The 20,585-nt window shown below is 39.5% G+C and overlaps 2 protein-coding genes across 2 annotated transcripts in view; both read left to right on the plus strand.

Annotated features, from left to right (window-relative positions):
• MAN1A2 (mannosidase alpha class 1A member 2) overlaps nt 1–20,585 on the plus strand; it is a 67,839-nt gene that overhangs the window by 15,086 nt on the left and 32,168 nt on the right. Inside the window, exons 4-5 of the mRNA XM_079761072.1 lie at nt 8,168–8,286; nt 16,763–16,843. Coding sequence (XP_079617198.1) covers nt 8,168–8,286; nt 16,763–16,843 — 200 coding nt within the window. The remainder of the gene's footprint in view (nt 1–8,167; nt 8,287–16,762; nt 16,844–20,585) is intronic.
• LOC307093201 (ADP-ribose glycohydrolase MACROD1-like) lies at nt 4–3,672 on the plus strand. The gene has a single exon (XM_079761073.1). It carries the CDS (start codon nt 1,706–1,708, stop codon nt 2,681–2,683), a length of 978 nt encoding a protein of 325 aa, XP_079617199.1. The 5' UTR covers nt 4–1,705; the 3' UTR covers nt 2,684–3,672.

Consider the following 20,585-nt stretch of genomic DNA (forward strand, 5'->3'; position numbering starts at 1 on the left):
TGATTACTATTTCCATTTTCTATGTCCATTTTTAAAACAAGACTTAACTTTTTAAATACTTTCTAAACCCTGAGTATTTCTATGGAATGGAATTATAATTTGAAGCAACATGTATTTTTTTCTCAAGTTTCAGTCAAGATTAGTTATGGTTGCCTTGAAATACACAGATATATAGTTTGATCTGTCGACCACTAAATTTTTATATCAGCAATAAGGCTGTTTTCCTTTCTTAATATTTGCGTGTTCACTGGAGTAGTACTTTTTATCTCGTTCAAGAACTTTTTCTTTTCATTCACAGCTTGGCTCACTGGTGCAAAAGGTCTAGCTTTCAGCCTACCTTGGCTTTCAACATGCCTTCCTCTGTAAGCTTTATCATTTCTAGCTTTTAATTTAAATTGAGACATGCGACTATTCCTTTTATTTGAATAGTTAGAGGCCATTGTAGGGTTATTAATTAGTATAATTTTAAATTGTTGTGTCTTAGGGAATAGGGAGGCCTGAGGAGAAGGAGAGAGACGGGGGACAGCTGGTTGGTGGAACACAGCATTTATTAACTTTTTCATCTTATATGGGCACCATATAATAATTATAAGAGTAACATTAAAAACCACTGATCATCACAATAATGAAAATGTTTGAAATATTATGAGAATAATAAAAATGTGAAGCGAGCAAATGCTGTTGGAAAAATTGGGGCTGATAGACTTGCTCGGCAGAGGGTTGCCACAAAACTTCAATTTGTAAAAAAACACACACAGTATCTGTGAAGCACAGTAATACAAAGCTCAATAAAATGAGGGATGCCTACACATAAAAAAATTAACATGCCCAAGGTGATCTACTTGGTAAATTGAGTGGGTTATGTTGTACATTCACAGCTACAAAGGAAAAATGAACAATGTGGATGTGGATGGAAGTCTGGGGAAGAGCTGTGTTCGACTTGAGTTCTCTCTAACCTTCTGCCTCTCGAGTTCAGTCACTTGTTAAACCTCTCAGTTCAAAGTTAACTTACTTAACTAACTTAATTAACATCTTTTACTTAGTCCAATGATAAGTTTGAGAATTATAAAAATTATTTTTAGAATCTTCACTTCTTTCCACTATTTTAAATCTTGTTGTGAGGGATATCTTTTAAATAAAAATAGGTGAAAATACTAATGGGGTAACAAGGCACATAAACTAGTCATATACAATATAGTTGTCTCTACTAGTTGTAACACATCACTACAGTACTTCAAATAGCAGCATATTTCTTTGTAAAACTATGGAAGAATTTTTCTAATGCTGTAATTCTCTTACAATTTTTTTTTGCTTGGATGCTTTCTGTAAAAAAGAAAATGACTGGAAAGTTAATTTTTCCTAGGTTTGAAAGATGTTGGGATGGAGGAATAATGGAAAAAAAAATTAAAATATTTGTTAATTTAAAATTTAAAATTATAATGAGATGTCAGAGATCTCATTATATGACATTTAATTTAGCAGAGATCACTTAATGAAATAAGTATATTTCCTCAGCAGAGGTTACAGATGGAAAAGTTCCCATTGCTTTGTAGATGCCACAATGTGAGACATTAGTGCAGTAAAATCCATTATATTAAATGGTTAATTAAAATTAGATCCTCTAGGAGCGTGTCGCTGTGGGCTGGCACGCGCCACCTGGTATCGGAACTCCAGGTGGGCGGGAGCCACTCCTGGCCGACGGCTCATGTCTCTGCAGAGCCGAGTCCCTGGCCCCCTGGCACAGCTGTGTTTGGCGGGGCAGCTGCTTGGCGCCCCACGCCCCTGGCCAGGCACCTCAGCCTGTGCCAAGCGGACCCGCAGCAGTGCGTGGGGTCCCCCGGCGTCCCCTGACGCCAACGGGCCCCGCACGCGGACCCCAGCGGGAGTTGGGGCTTGGGAGGCGCTGGCGGTGGGGCGGAGAGCTGGGGTGTGCACCTGGGCCCCCCTGGCCTTGGCGGCGAAGGTGGACCCGAACACCTGCACCAACTGGAAGGAGGCAAAATCCTTTCTGAAGGGCCTGAGTGACAAGCAGCGGGAGGAGCATTACTTCTGCCGGGACTTCATCAGGCTGAACAAGATCCCGACCTGGAAGGAGACGGCGGAAGGGTTGACCCCGAAGGTGGAGGAGCCCAAGTACAAAAAGGACGAGCATCTCAATGAGAAGATCTCCCTGTTCCGAGGTGATATCACCAAGCTGGAGGTGGACGCCATCGTCAGCGCCGCCAACAACTCCCTGCTCGGAGGAGGCGGTGTGGACGGCTGCATTCACCGGGCCGCCGGGCCGCTCCTCACCGCGGAGTGCCGGACCCTGCAGCACTGCGAGACTGGGAAGGCCAAGATCACTGGTGGCTATCGGCTGCCCGCTAAGTATGTCATCCACACGGTGGGGCCCATCGTCCGCGGAGCGCCCAGCGCCAGCCAGGCTGCCAAGCTCCGCAGCTGCTACCTGAGCAGCCTCGCCTTGCTGCTGGAGCACCAGCTCCGCTCCGCCGCATTCCCCTGCATCTCCACCGGAGTGTTCGGCTACCCCAACGAGGCAGCCGCAGAGGCAGTGCTGGTCGCGCTGCGCGAGTGGCTGGAGCAGCACAAGGACAAGGTGGACCGGCTGATCATCTGTGTGTTTCTGGAGAAGGACGAAAACATCTACCTGCAGCGGCTCCCCCACTACTTCCCAGTGGCCTGACCAGGCCTGAGTTGCTGCACACCCTGACCAGGGCGGAGTCGCCTGGGCCTGCTGGACCTTGTTCCCAGCTCTAAGAGGTCGCTGAAGCCTGCAACTGGGCCTGGCCACCCCATCCTGTCCCTCAGCCCCTGCCCCTCAGCAGCCTCCTAATGAAGACCATCCTTGTTGCAATAATAAATAAATAAATAAATAAATAAATATCCTCTCTTCAAGTAAATATCCCGTTGAATTAAACTCAGTGGTAAAGGGTGAGCCCTTTTAAAGGGTTGGAGTATAAAAGTGTACTGAAAACAGAGTTGGATATTAATTTTCTAAATTAAAATTTTAGAGAGGAAGGGAGAGAGAAGGAGAAACATCGATTTGTTGTTCCACTTATTTATGCATTCATTGGTTAATTCTTGTATGTGTCTTGACTGGAATCAAACTGGAAACCTTGGTGTATCAGGACAGTGCTCTAAGCAAATAAGCTACTCAACCAGGGCCTCTGCTTGTTTTTTTTAAACCTTCTTTCTCAGAACATTTAATGTATTAACATTTATCAACTAGATACTGGTTCTAGGTAAACATATTTACCTAGGTAGTAGGTAAACCACATATTATTTCATATAATCATTGCAATAACTGTGTAAGGAAAGATTGCTGAATTTAAATTCAGAAGATAAATGAGCTTTCATGTAACTTTAAAAATTTCATTCCTTAGAAGTCAATACAAATCTTTTAAGTGAGCAAAAGGGATGTTTCTTAAGTGAATGTAATTTTATTAAATCCTAATGGAGAAGTTTTGACTTAATGTTTTTTTAAAAAAATAATAGAAACTTAAAAAAATGAAGGGCAGTTTTAATTTTTGGTAATTTTGTCAGACTTCTTCAAATGTAAACTTGTAGATCACTGTTTGGTTAGGTTGGTAAGTGATGATGGGGCCTGGCAGGTTCAGATTGTTGTCAGGAGAGTTCTTGCTAGCTGGCCATTAGGAGCACTTAAATTGGTTTACTGGGCACACTGGGAGTTATTTGTGAGATCATAACAGTTAAAGGAAGTTACAGTGTTGGAAAGGGAGGTTTTACAAAAGAAGCCCTTTCATTCTGGGTTAACCGGGTATAGAAGCAGGATTTCCCCAGTGGTCCTCCATTTCAGAGGGATTATTTTTTCAGTGAAAAGTAATTAAGTATATATTTCCTAAAAATGTTCTACCTTCTTTTACCAATCTGACATGAGGTCAGTAATGTGCTTTAGATTCTGTAATTTGGTTTGTTGAATAAGACTCTGTTTTCCTTTAGAGCAATAGTCATATACAGATTAATAGTAAAATATCTATAGTATTTATATAGTTTATTCTGCTGTAGGCTGAATTGTGTCTCTCACAAATTTACATGTTGAAGCTCTAACACCCAATATATATTTGGAGATAGAGCCTAATTGGAAGTTAAGCCTAATTAAGGTTAAATAAGGTGGTAAGTGTGGGACCCTAATATCAATAAGGTTAAGTTACGTAAGTGTGGGGCCTCTTAAAAGAAGAGAAATAAACACCAGAGTGCGCTCTCCCCATGTACACGCACCAGGGAAAAACCATGTGAGGACATGGTGAGAAGGTAGACATCTACAAGCCAAGAAGAAAGCCTTCACCAAAACCTGGAGCCTTGATCTTAGATTTCTAGTCTCCAGAACTATGAGAAAATAAATGTCCGTTGTTTATGCTTCCTAGTCTATGATATTTTGTTACGGCAGCCTGAGCATCTAATAAACATACTATATGCCACAGACTTATTTCAGAGATTTATGTGAATTTGACTTATTTAATACTAACAGCAACCTTATGAGACAGGGACTGTTATTATTGTTCCTATTTTACAGATGAGAAAGCCAAAGCACATTTAGGGTCAACTAACTTTTCTTAGGTCACACAATTAGGAAATAATGGGGCCAGGATTTGAATCCAAACATTCTAGTGCTAAGATCCATGCTTATAACCACTATTCTATACTGCTTCAGGAATCCTTCAAGATAGAAAAAGGTAATATCGGCACACAGGAAAAATCCAGTGTGAGAAGAAAATGATAGTGAAATGGTAGACAAAGTTGAAAATGCAATCTGCAGAAGTTTTAGTAGTCAAAATTAGCTGTGTATATCTTTTAATAATTTTGCCTGTCTGTGCCTTGGGGCTTTTAGCCGATGGCACAAACCTAAAACTACCTATAAACTTTGAAATAAGAACAAAAACTAGTACTCTTAAGGATTTAAAATAAGCATGATAAATATTTTGGACAAAATACTAAAGAGAAATATTTAAGTGATTATGTAAGAGATAGGGATATATGGGTGATTAAATCACTTAATAAAGGTTTTATTATCTTAATAAAAGCTGAGGAACAAGAAAAGTAAAAGGAAAGTATGTCGGTAATAACCCAGAACATTCTAGTTAATATCAACATGGAGTTGGGAGAAGACTAAGGAATTTACCAGAATGTGGTGGAGTACTTGTCTTGTTATCAAGATACCAGAGGCCCAGTGCATGAAATTTGTACACTTGGGGGGGGGGGGGGGGGGCCTCAGCCCGGCCTGAGCCCTCTCGCAGTCCGGGAGCCCACGGGGAGTGGGCCTAAGCTGTCCGGCAGACATCCTTATTGCTGCCATGGAGGTGGGCGAGGCTCCCGCCACCACCACTGTGCTCACCAGCTGTGAGCCCAGCTTCTGGCTGAGCAGCGCTCCCCCTATGGGAGCGCACTGACCACCAGGGGGCAGCTCCTGCATTGAGCGTCTGCCCCCCTGGTAGTCAGTGCGAGTCATAGCGACCGGTGGTTCCGCTGTTCAGTCGATTTGCATATTAGCCTTTTATTATATCGGATACTTGATAAGTTGAAGAAAGTATTAGGAGCACATGAATAAGAAAATGTGGTGTAGTGAAGGACAACCATTATAAGAATGAATTTGTATAGTTTTGGTTTTTTTACTAGATCAAAGCATTAATTTTTTTCAAATGCAAGCCTGTCACTTTTTTTTTTTGAGATTTTCAGATATACTTTAATTAATTTACTAAAAAAATTTTTCTATTACAGTTGTATAGCTATAAACTTTCAGAAGAAAACACTATTTACCCAGTAGAGAAAGGACCAGAAGAAAAAAGGAAAGAGAAGAAAAAATAGTAAATTAAGTAATGTCAAATGCTGACTCCTAAAATATCACCAAGAAAACTTAAGACAAAACTTTATCTTTGTTTAATGCTTACTTTGTAAAGTAGATCACTACCTCAGCTACCTCAGCAGAGCCTTAGTAGCCTGTCAGATGGGGAAGGAAAAAGTTGAGATGTTTATTGAGATTTAAAATCTGTTTTTTTAAGATGGGCCTTTCAGTTGGAGGAAGCTTGTTTATGATGATCAGATAAGGATCATGATATAATAATTTAGGATTGGTAAGCAGGAAATTTGGAGGCAAAGAGTTGAGAGCTTTGGCGTGTAATCCATCTTGTGATACTTTCTGTTGAAGAGTTGATCGGTCTTTCAGGAAGTTCCTGGAGTGAACAATAAAATTATTTTGCAACTTTCATCATTCTGAACAAGAGACTCCTGGAACAGTAAACTCTTGATGAAGACAGTATAATAATAAAGTTATGTTAATGTAGATAGTAAGCTGTGTGGATGGTTTTTCTTCTCAGAAGATAGAAATAATAATTGCATTCCTGGAGTTGGGGAGGACCCAATTGATCCCTTTTATTTATTCTTTTTCTATGCTACTATGTTTGTTAATATTTTATTCAGGAATCTTTGCGGTTATATTCATTAGTAAGATTGGCTTGATTCTTACAACGTGTTTTTAATATCTAGTTTTGGTATCAACTAACTTTTTAAAAAAATATACTTTTGTTGATTTTGGAGAGGAAGGGAGAGGTAGAGAGAGAGATAGAAACATCAAGGATGAAAGGAAATCACGGATTGGCTGCCTCCTGCATGCATCCTACTGGGGATAGGGTCTGCAACCTGGGCATGTGCTCTGACTGGGAATCCAACCATGACCTGGTCCATAGGTCGATGCTCAACCACTGAGCCATGCCAGCCAGGCTCAGCTAGCTTTTTTGAATTAGTTCCTCCCTCGTGGAAACATTTCCTTTAAGATTAGGATTATCTCTTTCCTGAAGATGGGTAAATCTTATTATTTTGATTTTCTCCACTCACATTTGATTTATGACTTCCTTTTTCAGTATGATCAACCTGCTTTTTGATTGTTAAGGATTATTGCAATTTCTGTTCCATGATTATCTAGCCTTGTTGTACTTGTATTATTTTTAAAAAGATATTTTACCTTTTCTATGAATTTGTACCAGGAGAGCATGGTTGTCTTGAAACCGGACAACAAATAGGTCTGGACTGCCTGTCACTACTTAAGCCAGTTAAGCAGAGATAGAGTTGAATCATATATGAGCATTTTTATTTTCCAATATTTATTTTCTAATATTGCTGGCAGCATGGGAGAGCAGCGGGTCATCCACAGAAATCTGCTCTGCCCCTCCTCCCCCATAAGCCTGCTACTTATATTGGGAAGGAAAAAGGTTATGTGTGGAAGTAGGCAAAAGGAATAAGTGGGTATCCAAATGGAATAAAAATGGGTAAAATGGTTACAGATTACAGGCAGGGGGGTGGGGGGAGGGATGCCTTGGGATTCCATTGCTTCCCAAGAAGGTTGCTAATCTTTTCATGATGATAGGCAGTTCTTGGATAAGGAGAATAGACCCCATTTTGAGGTTAACTCCCAGGTTTGGGGGGCCTACAACTCCCAGACAGATCAGAATGTGCTTTCTTTAATCATGGTTAACAGAGCATGATTAATATTTATTAGAACTATAGCAAGTCCCCACTGTACGATTTCTCTCTCCCATCCATCCCTTGTTATCTTGAATCAACCTCCCCATTTCTTAAATTAATCCTCTTTTTTATTTAACCTAATTTATTTAAATAGATAGCTCTCATATTATGACCAAGAAGAAAAGTAAGGATAATTATAATTTTGGTTTTTTAAAAATCTCATTAGTTGTCAATATGCCATCTTTAGGAAGATATATTAAACAATGTATATTATCTATTCTTAGAGAAAAGTGAACCATGTTGGATATTCTTTTGGGTCCTAAATTCCTACTTTTATTGGCTTTTTATATCTTTAATAATAAAAGGGTAATATGCTAATCAGACCAGACATCTTCTGGACATCATTCTGGACGTCCTTCCTGATGAAGCCGGGGCCGGAGGGAAGCCAGCCCGGATCCTGGGTGCCTGCGGGCGGCCCGAGGGAAGCCAGCCTGGGTCCCCGTGCCTGCCGGTGGCCGGAGAAGGGAAGCCTGGGTCTCGGGTGCTGGAAGGAAACTGGTGCCAGCATCCAGGGGAAGGAAGGCCTACTCTTGCACGAATTTTCGTGCATTTGGCCTCTAGTATAAAATATTACAATAGGCCTTATGGGAAGGCCATCTTTTTAATGACAGTTTTTCCTCTCCAAATATAGGAAGTTCACAAATGGGTGCTACCATAGTAGATGCTTTGGATACCCTTTATATCATGGGACTCCATGATGAATTCCGAGATGGGCAAAAATGGATTGAAGACAGTCTTGATTTCAGTGTGGTGAGTACACAGTTGATCATTTCTTCGATTGACTGAAAAGACACAGTGTCAAACCCTAATAGTTTTGAGCACTTTATTAGCAGTTTAAGAAAATCCAAAGTCCCCTTTTTTTCTTTTGGGATTATCAGTTGTTATTTAATTTTTGCATAAAATACACACTCTCACCATCTTCCTTGTACTTTTCTTGCCCTTATCATTTGAGGTACTGTGTTAAGGCAATAAATAGTTAGGGGGAAACCATATTAAGCTAGAAATGCAAGGAAAGCATAAACTGTAAATAATAAGTGTTTTATTATTTTTAAAAGATTTAACTATTTGGGCTCTGGCCAGTGAGGCTCAGCTGGTTGGGCTTTGTCTCATGCACCAAAGGGTTGTCAGTTTGTTCCCAGTCAGGGCACATGCCTGGTAGGGGTGGCTCAGTTGTTAAATGGTACTGCTCAGGTTTGAAGCCCAGCATAACTACAGTCTAGCTGTGTTTCTTGGGAAAGTTCCTTATTCTTTCTGAACCATCATAAAGTACTATCCCACTGCAATATTGGGAGGATTATTTGAGATAATCTGGTACATATAATGTGCTCAGTAAATGGTAGCATTTTTTTCATTACCATTCTTCATCTCAAAGAAGTGTGGGCCTTTTTGTTGTCTTCATTATCATCTTCCATGTATTTGTGTCTGCTGTTTCTCTGACTGTAGTCAGAAGTCATTCTTTCTCTGTGTTTTTCTCTTTGGCAGACCCTGCATTATTCCAGTTGATTTAAATCCAAAAAAAAATTTTTTTTTCTGATGCCTTTCCTGATACTAACCTAGAAAAACTGATTACTTTCTTTTATATTATTTTAGCATTTTAGACATATTTTAGTTAGAACAATTTTTGTTATCAGGTAGGTTTAGGTTTGGCTATGAGTGGCAGAAAACCCAGTATAAAATAGCTTAAACATGATAAATGTTCATTTCTCTTTCAGTCAAATTAAGTACAGAGATGGGCTGTTCAGGGCAGATTTGGGTAGCTCCTTGAGCATCAATGTCCTGGGGTTCTTTGTCTTGTTGCTCTGTCAACTTCAGTATATAGCTTCAAACTACCTTCAAGATAAGGTAGATAAACCTTCCAGTTGCAGAAAAGGGAAAGGGATAGAGAAAGATATGCAACCATTCTTTAAGAACACTTCTGGGGAGTTGATCACCCCGTTTTTGCTTGTATACCATTGAGTACCTCTTACACATATGACCCAACCTTAGTAAAGAGAAGCTGAGAAATAATAGTCTTTTTTTCCCCTCTTTTGGCTATACAGCCCTTATAGATTGTACTTTCTGTATCTTGTTTAAGAAGGCACTACTCCAGGGTCATGTAGATATATTACTCTATTTAATTCTAAATATTTAATGTTTGCTTTTGCATTTAGGTCTTTAATTCATATGGAATTGATTTTTTTTTTTGCAGGGTGAGATAGGCTATCAGTTGATCCTTGTACCATTTATTTCCCCACTATTTATACATGCCACATTAGTTATATTAGTCTTTTGTTTTCTATTGGCTTTTTTCTTTATCCCTATACCGTTATTAAACTGTCTTCACTACAGTATTTTTGTAAGAAGCTTGATATCTATATGTGAATCTTAATAGCTGATCTTCCTCTATGAAATTACCTTAATTCTCAGCTCTTTGTTCTTTTCAGCTCTGGAATACTGTTGAAATTTTGGTGATGATTGCATTCAATTTATAGATTAATTTGGGGAGAATTGACATTGGTGCAATCTCAATAATTTGCTAGCATATCGTTTTTATCATTTGGCTCTCTATGCTATTTATTTTAATTAGAGAATTTACTGCTTAGTATTGTTAACCAAATTATGGGGAACTGAAAAGACAAAAAGAGGACATTGTGGTATCACAAGAAGTATTAACTACAGTAAACAGCTGCTACCCCTGGGACTTTGAGAACAGTGTGAAGAGATTAGGATAATTAAAATTTAGTAGTTAAGGACTCTGTTTGTGGGACCTTAGGAGCTCTTAGAAGGACTTTCTCAGAGCTAGGTCTCAGACTTCTGAGGAGGGGACTTAGCTAGTGTTTGGTATTGCTAAGGGCTGTAATGAGGCTGGTTTGGAGATTGTGTATGTATGGCAGGGGAACTGTAACCTGGAACTAAAGGCCACTGCCTGGGTGAAGACACCGTCAGAAATTAAAGATGGAATAAGTCCCTTCTCTTTCCTCTAGCCTTGTGTTATCTTAGTAAACCTCCTATTGGCATAGCCTATAAGGCAGCCAGCTGACAAATGAGGGGAGGAGGAAGATGAGGGGAGGAGGAATACGAGGGCAAAGGCTCAGGTGTGCTTGAGAGGGAGAGCAAGCTGGGTGCTCTGTCCTAAGGGTCTTAAAGGTAGAAATTTTAGGGGAGGTCTCAGGGGAAGATCTCAGTAGAATGTTCATCAGCTTTCCAGGTGTGTGCTTTCAGGGTCAGGGTCTCCACTAATTGACTGGTCGGTGCCAGGGCAGGGAGTCATTCAACGCAGCCAGTCCTGAAATCAGCTGTGGCATCGCTTGTCTGGTTTTGCTGCTTTTCTGGGCCTGGAGCTGAAACACAACTGAGGCCTAGATATAATTTCTAGGGACAAAAGGTTAGGGGGTCCAAACTGCATGACCAGTGATATGCTAGGGGAGGAACGGTCACCCTGCGGGCAGGGTCCCACCCTACACTTGTCCTTTGCTAGGCACCTGGGGCTTTCTACCTTGGAGACCTTCTATACCTTGCCCATCGTCCTTGCTCTGCTCATCTGTCTAACTGCCTACCACACCTCCTCTGTAAAAGACACTGTTCTAGATTTCATGAAAAAATTAATGAACAAAACATAGTCTTATCTCTTTCTTGAGTTTATACTCTAGTTTTGGGAGAAAAACAGTTGTTAACCTAAAAATAAAATGCTAAAGTGAGAGGCAACAAGTGTTTACTTGAGATAAGAAAGAATTCAGGCAGAAACCCAAGTTATGTTCCAATTAGAAGGGAAGGCAAGGGGTTTTATGAGAAAGGAAAGGAAAATAATTATATGATTGGAAGGAAGGAATTTATGTTGGTGCTAAAAAGCTGAGTTATTCTCTACCTATATACACATGGTAGTGTTAATTCTAAAAAATGTCCTTAATTTTCAGTCCTTGAATCAGGATTTCTGCTTTCCTGTTAGCTTTACAAATAGCTGTTTGGAATATAATGTTGGTTTAACTCAGTTCAGAGGTTATTTTTGTCCAGTTAAAATATTCCAAAGGTTTGAGGAGTAAGACATGCCAGGTAGTTCCTCTGGGATGGCAACTCTGACTCCATTTTGAAATGGCTCCATTTATAACATCTTTCATACAATAAACAAATATTCTAAGTTATACATAGTATATCAGTTGGTGATAAGTGCTGTGGAAAACAATAAAGAGTAAGTAGGATTGGAGTAATAGTGCTGTTTTACATGGGGTGGTTATTGAAGGACTGTTACGGTGACATTTCTGAGAGGAGACCCAAGGGAAACCGTATGAACATAAGTAAGGCTCTCTCCTAATAGATATCATAGCTGAGTATAGAATTAGAGGTTGATGATTATTTTCTTTTCATCTTCTAAAGATTCAGTTCCATTGTCTTTCAGTTTCTGTTATACTATTGAAAAGTGTCTAATTTTTCAAAGATAATGTCTTTTTGCCCCTTGTTTTAGTATTTTACTTTTTGCTTTGTTGTAGTGTAATTCCCATTACCGTGTGTCTGTTATTCTTTAAAGGACTCATAGTGTTTTATCAGCCTGAGGATTTATGTTTTCATCAATTTCGCAAGATTCTCAGTCATTATTCCTTTGAATAATGCCTATCTCCCATTCTCTCCCTATTCTCCTCTAGAACTTCTCTTCTGTCTTTCTTGTGAGGGAAGGTATAAATTTTGCAAATAAAGAATTATATAGTAATCAGATGGTAACTGATGGTAAAACTATTAGTGGTGAGGGATTATGTCACTATTTTATATTGTGTTGTCAGAAAGAACTTCAGGTAAAGTACAGTGTAAAGATTGACACAGGAGTTTGGCAATTCTGGAACAGTAAGTACACCCATCCTGTATAATAAAAGAGTAATATGCAAATTGACTGTCACTCAAACACACAAGATGGCTGCCCCCAAGTGGTCAAAGATGGCTGCCCCATGTGGACACAAGATGGCCGCCACAAGATGGCCAGCAGAGGAGGGGAGTTGGGAGGGACCAGGCCTGCAAGGGAGGGCAGTTGTAGGCGATCAGGCCTGCAGGGGAGGGCAGTTAGGGGGAGGGCAGTTAAGGGCAATCAGGTTGGCAGGGGAACAGTTAGTCATCAATCAGGCTGGCAGGGGAGTGGTTAGGGGGTGATCAGGCTGGCAGGCAGAAGCGGTTAGGGGCAATCAGGAAGGCAGGCAGGCGAGCAGTTGGGAGCCAGCAGTCCTGGATTGTGAGAGGGATGTTCGACTGCCCGTTTAGGCCCGATCCTACTGGGATCGGGCCTAAACGGGCAGTCGGACATCCCTTGAGGGGTCCCAGATTGGAGAGGGTGCAGGCTGGGCTGAGGGACACCCCCCCCTCCCTGCACGAATTTCGTGCACCGGGCCTCTAGTTTGGTAATAAAAAAGCAAGTCAAAGGAATATTGGAAGGAGATGTTATCAGAGAAATGGGGATCTGATTATGTTGGATCTTTTTTTTTTTTTTAATAAATCTTTATTGTTCAGATTATTATAATTGTTTCTCCTTTTTCCCCCCCATATATCCCCATCACCCAGTTCCCTCCCCCCCCCCCCCCGTTGTCCTTATCCATAGGTGTATGATTTTTGTCCAGTCTCTTCCCATACCCCCCACACAGACACCCCTTTACCCCTGAGAATTATCAATCCACTCCCATTCTATGCCTCTGATTCTATTATATTCACCAGTTTATTCTGTTCTTCAGATTTTTAATTCACTTGATTTTCAGAATCACTTGTTGATAGATATGTATTTTTTGTTCATAATTTTTATCTTTACTTTTTTCTTCTTTTTCCTCTTTTTAAAGAATACCTTTCAGCATTTCATGTAATCCTGGTTTGGTGGTGATGAACTCCTTTAGCTTTTTCTTATCTGTGAAGCTCTTTATCTGCCCTTCAATTCTGAATGATAGCTTTGCTGGGTAGAGTAGTCTTGGTTGTAGGTTCTTGCTATTCATCACTTTGAATATTTCTTGCCATTCCCGTCTGGCCTGCATAGTTTCTGTTGAGAAATCAGCTGACAGTCGTATGGGTGCTCCTTTGTAGGTAACTAACTGTTTTTCTCTTGCTGCTTGTAAGATTCTCTCTTTGTCTTTTGCCCTTGGCATTTTAATTATGATGTGTTCTGGTGTGGTCCTCTTTGGATTCCTCTTGTTTGGGGTTCTGTGCGCTTCCTGAACTTGTAAGTCTATTTCTTTCACCAGGTGGGGGAAGTTTTCTGTCATTATTTCTTCAAATAGGTTTTCAGTATCTTGCTCTCTCTCTTCTGGCACCCCAAAAATTCGGATATTGGTACGCTTAAAGCCATCCCGGAGGCTCCTTATGCTATCCTCACACTTTTGGATTCTTCTTTCTTTCTGCCTCTCTGGTTGGGTGTTTTTTTCTTCCTCATATTCCAGATCTTTGGTTTGACTCTTCGGGTGCGGTGGTCTACTCTGTATATTCTTTATTTCAGACAGTGTATGCATAATTTCTGACTGGTCCTTTTCCATTTTTTTGGTATTCTCATTTAGGTCCTTGAAGGTCTCTTCAAGTTTCTCAGCCGTTTTTAGAAGATTCTTGAGTGACCTTATAAATATGGTTCTGAACACTGTGTCGTCCATTAGTTTGCTTTCATCTATCTCTTCTACTTGTGACATACTTCGATGTCTCCACATTTTGGCTGCCTCCCTGTGTTGATGGAGTGGCTTTGTGTGGTCAGTGACCTATAGGGGCCGGTAGCTCAGCTTCCCCAATCACCCTAGGTGGTGGCTCTTGGTACTCCCCTTTGTCGGCTGAGTGGAAAGTCTTGGTGTAGTTAAAAGCCTTGATTGCTGTTGGTACACTGGGAGGAATTGACCTCCAGGCCAATTGGTTGTGAGGGCCTGCTGTGTCTATAACGGAAGAATTGCTGTGCTGGAGACACAATAGGGCTTTGGTGCTCACTTAGTCTGCCTCTTGAATGTGTCCCTTAGGAGAGTGGTTGAAATCTGGTGTCATCCACACCGACAGAAAAGTCACTCTCACTCTCCGACCGATGGCCAAGAGTCCCGTAGGCGTCTGGGTCCCCCGCGTGTCCCCAGAAACTGGAGTTCAGAGTGGTTGGGGTTGTTGGTATCACTGGCGGGAATTGATCTCCAAGCCTGTTGGCTGTGAGGATCAGCAGTGTCTCCGCTGGGAGAGCTTCTGTGCTCAGCTTGGATGGGGCGGAGTCTCAGGGTGGCGCAGACAAGCTTTGGTTTCCCGTCTGCTCCGCCCTAAGAGGGGCGTTTTCTCCGTGCCCAAATTAATGGCTGCGCGCCTCTGAGAGAAGGCAGCTTTCGAGCCTCTCCCGCTGCCTAACAGACCAGTTTCTCCCCAGCTGGGGCTGGATTTCAGTGCAGACTGGAGGTTTTGTTTTTCTCCCGAACGAGAAATCCAGCCACTGGGAGGGCTGTGCTCAGCTTGGATGGGGCGGAGTCTCAGAATGGCACAGACAAACTTGGTTTCCGTCCGCGCCGCCCTAAGAGGGCCGCTTTCTCCGTGCCCTAATCAATGGCTGCGCGCCTCTGAGAGAAGGCAGCTTTCGAGCCTCGCCCACTGCCAAACAGACCAGTTTCTCCCTCAGTGCAGTCGGGAGGTTTTGTTTTTCTCCCAAATGAGAAAGCTAGCCACTCAGCGTCTGCTGCCCTCCCTCTCGGCGCACTGCGAGCAAGCCTGCCGCGTATTCAGCCGCCCGCCCTTTCCGCACTCACGGATCTCAGCACCTCCACAGCTCCTGAGGCTCAGCGTCCCCCTCTCTTTTTTTCTCTAGTTGTAGGTTTTCCACTCTGCCAGCTTTCCGGTGGTTCTGGACGGTGTGCGCTCTGTTTTCCAGTTGTAGTTTCAAAGTTGTTGTGGTAGGCAACAGTTAGGTGTTTACCTTATGCCGCCATCTTGGTTTCTCCTATGTTGGATCTTATTAGTCATTGTACTCTGAATGTAGTCAGAAGTCATTGTAAGGATTTGACATGGAATAGTAGCCTAAACTGACTTAGGATTTAAAGGCTCTCTCAGCTATAGGATGCTGTATAAAGAGAGTGTAAGCCGAAGGGTAAGGATGAAATCAGGGAAACTGGTTAGAAGATTACTAAGGTGATAGAGGCCTTCCTCCCTCTTTCCCTTCCTCTATATATTTGTGAATGTGTATTGCAGTGTGCTATATATTGGGAATATATAAAGCACTTTGCTTTTGAGGATAGGTGTGATGATAGTTATGTTATTAAAAATAACATTGTATTGTGAAAATTCAATATTGGAGAAACACACTTGTGTTATCAAATGCTGTATGTATTCTGTCTATTAATATTTGGAGGACTTTAAGGTAATAAATATTTCCTTTTAAATATTTATTTTAAAAATCATAAATGTTATCTTTATATTGGTCAGTTGTGGTCATGCTTTCTGCTACTTCTACTTTTCTTTCCATATGTTAGAATTTTTCTCAGCAGTATCTATATTCATAGCAAACATATAGACTCTATATAGTAAGGTTATTAATATTTGCTATATTTGTACAAAATTTCCTCCTTATTAATTTTGTTCATAATTTTTTTCTCATTAGTAATTTGCATCTTGGGGAAATTCAAGTCTTTCTGTCATCATTTATTATCAATACTATTGATTTTATTTTTATAAAGTTCCTTCTTTTTCAAAGATATCTACATATAGTCACATTTTCTTCTACTTTTTTGTTGTGATATTTTTGTATATTTGTGAAATAGTTATCCACATTGATTTCTTACCTAGGAGCCATTTTCTCAACATTATTAATTGAATAATCCATCATCCTACCATTATTTTTTGTGTGTGTGTCCCTCTTTTAACATTTATTAAGTTATTATATATTTGGGAAAATATTTAAAATTCATGAGGAGAAATAGGAGTGAAAATGGGCATTATTCTGTAGTGATTAGAACAAGGAAAAGGACCAGAAGAGAGTGCTAATTCCAGAAGTAGCTAATTACAGGAAGCAGAAGCTTTCAAGGAGAGAAGAGTCAATAGTATCAAATACTTTGATAATTTCGCAATAATATGTAAGGGACATGAAAATGGCCCATTGTTCTAGGCAATTAGGAAATAGCAGGGGCAGTAGTGGAGGAGTTACAATAACATTACCAAATGGGAGGGGAGAGATGAAGATGTAGAAAGTGGAAAAACATTCTCCACAGGATGTTTGCAAGAAACTTATAAAGTATTGAAAACTATAAAGTTTTATGTATATCTGAATATTTTCAATATATTTTCACAGAATTCAGAGGTGTCTGTGTTTGAAGTCAACATTCGATTTATTGGAGGCCTACTCGCAGCATATTACCTTTCAGGAGAGGAGGTGAGCAAAATCAAGTAACAAGTTGTTTGTTTTGGGGAAGGGGCTGTGAATGGAACTTAATAAAATGAAAGATTTCCCCAGCAGCATAACGTTTCCTTAATTGTCAAATATTCAACTAATATTAAGGTTTGCTGAAAGAACTGGAGGGTACAAGTAGGACTGTCCTTGGGAATAGTGAGTTTTTCATTTTGAGAACATGAGTTCGTCACAGATCGTAACTTTACGTACACCACGTCTCCTTTGCAGGAACGATCCTTCTCCCAGTTGTTGCTGCTACAATTAATTACATGGTCGAAACAAAGGGAGGGGGAATGAATAAGACCATAATTAAGGAATGGATCATAAAGATTGAATATGGATCCTCCCAAGACCAAAATTTAATTATTAAAACTGTCTGGAAATTGACTAAAGTTTTTTTCTCTAAACTTAAAATACAACAACTCTGAGTTCTCCTTCTGGAAGTCTTGGTGTAATACACACAGACACAATGGAGTCCTATGGTGACAGAGAAATGGATGTGGGAAATTCCACCACTCAGATGGAATAAAGAATGGGATTGGATAGTGGGAGAAAGAAAAACTAAGGGAAGGAAGCTATAAGTAATTTCTATTTCGTTTTCTGAGAAACTACTTCACCCATATATTCAATTAGTTTGTGAGCTTTTTGTAAATTTAAGGAAATTCATCTTTTGTTATGTGTGTTGAAAAAGTGGATTTCTTATGTGTGTTGTCTTTAGTTTTTTGTGGTGAACTTTAAAGTCATCATTTTAAAGATTTTTTTGAACCTTTATGGCTTCAAGATGTTATTAGAAAGACTACCCCATGTTTGTGTTATTACAAAACAAAAATTCCCATTTTCCTTCTGGATTTTTATGATTTCATATGCTTGTATTTAAATATTTCATCTGTGTTGCATGCTTGTGTAAAGAGTGAGCTATTCCTGTACTACAATTCTTTTAGAAGCAATATGTTTGAAGATGCCGGTATTTAATAGAAATGTTAGATAAATAACATTGATTTAATTTACTGTCAGACTTTATTATGTAACTCCGTTACACCGCCAACTTATCTTTCTATAGCCACTTCTTCAGTTCACATTTATTCTTTTATTTTAATCCTTACCGGAGGATATTTTTAGAGGGAGGGAGAGAAAGAGACACATTCATTTATTTTCCTATTGGCTGAGTCTTGCTGTATGAAAACACTTTCCTGACCTCGCCAGGCTGCTACCTTGTTGAATGCATCTTCTTCACATGGACTGATCTGGGACTTGACTTCCTTTGCTAGGTCTTTTCTCATGTTGGTTCCAACCCCGCTCCCGGACATTGCTGCCCACTCCAGTCATACCTCTGGGCTCAGACTCTTGACTTCAGGAGCTTTTGGAATGACATATTAAACAATGAAGGGAGGAAGAAAATGAACTACTTTGGTGCCTTCAATTTCAAGATTCTTTTTTCAGATTCTTTGAGAAAGGAGCGCATTTTTCTTTTTACCTTTATGCTTATCTGATTATGTAGAAGTACTAAATAATTTGTGTAATTGGCATACTTGATTAATTTTCCTACCAAAAGGCAATATGATTCAAAATTAATTATGAACAGCACAGGAAAGAGGAATATCAGTCTTGGCTGTTCACACTGAAAGTCGAAGCAGAATGTTGAAATTTGGTTGCTGTTGTCATAGGAAAACACTAACATGGTGAAAGGCATATGATGTTACCGTTATTTCTATTTTTGCCATTTTGTGGAGGAAAGTACATATGATTTGGAGTTAGAGGTTGAATTCCTACTCTGCCTCCCTTTCGTGTGATATTTGGCACGGCATTTACCTTCTATAATTGAAGTTTCTTCATCTATGACAATGTGAGGGTTCACTTGAGAGTTGTGAGGTTAAGTTACGTGACAGTGCCTAGCATAGTACCTGACTCAATAGATATTACTTTGCCTTTCTTCTCCTTCGACTTTTTCCTGTGTGGTAAGTATTCTGTGTTTCTAATGAGTGGGGAATCCTTTTATTTATTTAAAAATGAATATATATTAATTTTTTAGGATATAGTCTACTCATAAAATAAAGAGAACATGTTTTACTTTTGTGACTTCCTCATACAATAGAAAATTACTGACCATTTTACTTTTCTCCTTGATCATTTTACATGGAAAGCTCTAATCCATATGTTTTAGGAAACCAACAATGAGTCCCTGAGGTCTGCTGAAAAGAAATAAAACATAGAAAAATAATTTGGATATGACAATATTCTAATACCAGATAGACAATAAATCCCTATGTCTCATATAAACCAGAAAATTACCTATAACTTATAAAATGGCAAAATGCTTCTCTTATAGAACATTTTACATGCATTCTGTGTTCTGGTATAAGGAACCAAATGAGGGTCATATGTCATCCTGATAAAGCATTCCTCTCCTGTTGATTTATTAATCTCATAAATGTGAAATTTTATCATTTTATTTTCTTAGAACAAGGCTATTTATATTACATATTCACAAGTTTAAAAATCTTGATGATTTATTATGTTTACTTCTATCCTCAAATATATGGCATACCTTTTTCAGGATTGTCTCTTCTCATTTTTTAATGGTTATCAAAGTGGCATTCTTTCCTGAATAAGATAATAACATAATTTATGTAGATAACTGCATCTGAAATCTGTCAGAACGAGTAGAAAATTGGTTATGTGGAGTTTAATACATATTTCACAGATAATAAAAACAAAATAAAAGAAACACCACCACCAAAATCTTACTTTACCAAAACACAAATAGTACTGTATTGTCTGTGGGGTAAGGTCATTTCTAAATAAGTTCAGGGATGTTTTCTAAGACAAATAGAATATCATTTTTTAAAATCTAAAGTCCTTTAAGGAAAATTCTGAGTTAAAGAAAAAAAAGATGTAGAGTATTATTTTTTCCTGGTTTAAATATTAGTCATTATTGTCCGACTGCACTAATTCTCATTTTACTTTTTGAAAACCTGATTTTGCTCCAAAAATTGCTGCTATTTTCATTGAAAATTCGACACTTTCATTTTCTACCGATGTACTGGTACTTGAACAAACATTCCACTATGCTTTGCTGACCCAGATAACATTTTAAAATATATTCTCCAGCGTTTTCCTGTTAAATGTAAGAGTTCATGTAAGAGTACTTTTGTACTCATTCTACATCTTTAAAGTCACAGAACTAATACCAATTCATAGTTGATGGCTATGGTTATGATTACTGGTTTTACAGATCAGAAGGGTTTGGAATCACCTATCACAGGAGCTAGAAATTTAGGGGTGAAATCCAGGAAGGAGTGAGCAAGAGAGAAGCCCCCAGTTCTGTATACGTGACACTATGTATTTAGACCTCATTGCTTTATTTCCCTGTATTTTTACAGAGCTATGCCATACTTTTCTGCCTAAAGTAAACACTTACCCTTCCACTTCCGCCTGGTGAAGAACTTCAAGGCCCAGAATACTTATTTTAAGCATCTCTGTTGACGTCAATTTACATACAATTAAATGCACCCGCTTTAAATGTAAAGAAGCTGTTGGAGGAAATGCACATGATATGATATTTGAAAAATAATTTTGCAATGTCAAGTAAACATTTAAAATTTAAAATTCTCTCCCTAGCCAGTTTGGCTCAGTGGATGGAGCATTGGCCTGTCATTCTGAAGGGTCCTGGGTTCGATTCCGGGTCAAGGGCACATACCTTGGTTTGCAGGCTCCTCCCTGGCCT

This window comes from Cnephaeus nilssonii, assembly GCF_951640355.1.
Source record: "Cnephaeus nilssonii genome assembly, chromosome: 21".
Lineage (NCBI taxonomy): Eukaryota > Metazoa > Chordata > Mammalia > Chiroptera > Vespertilionidae > Cnephaeus > Cnephaeus nilssonii.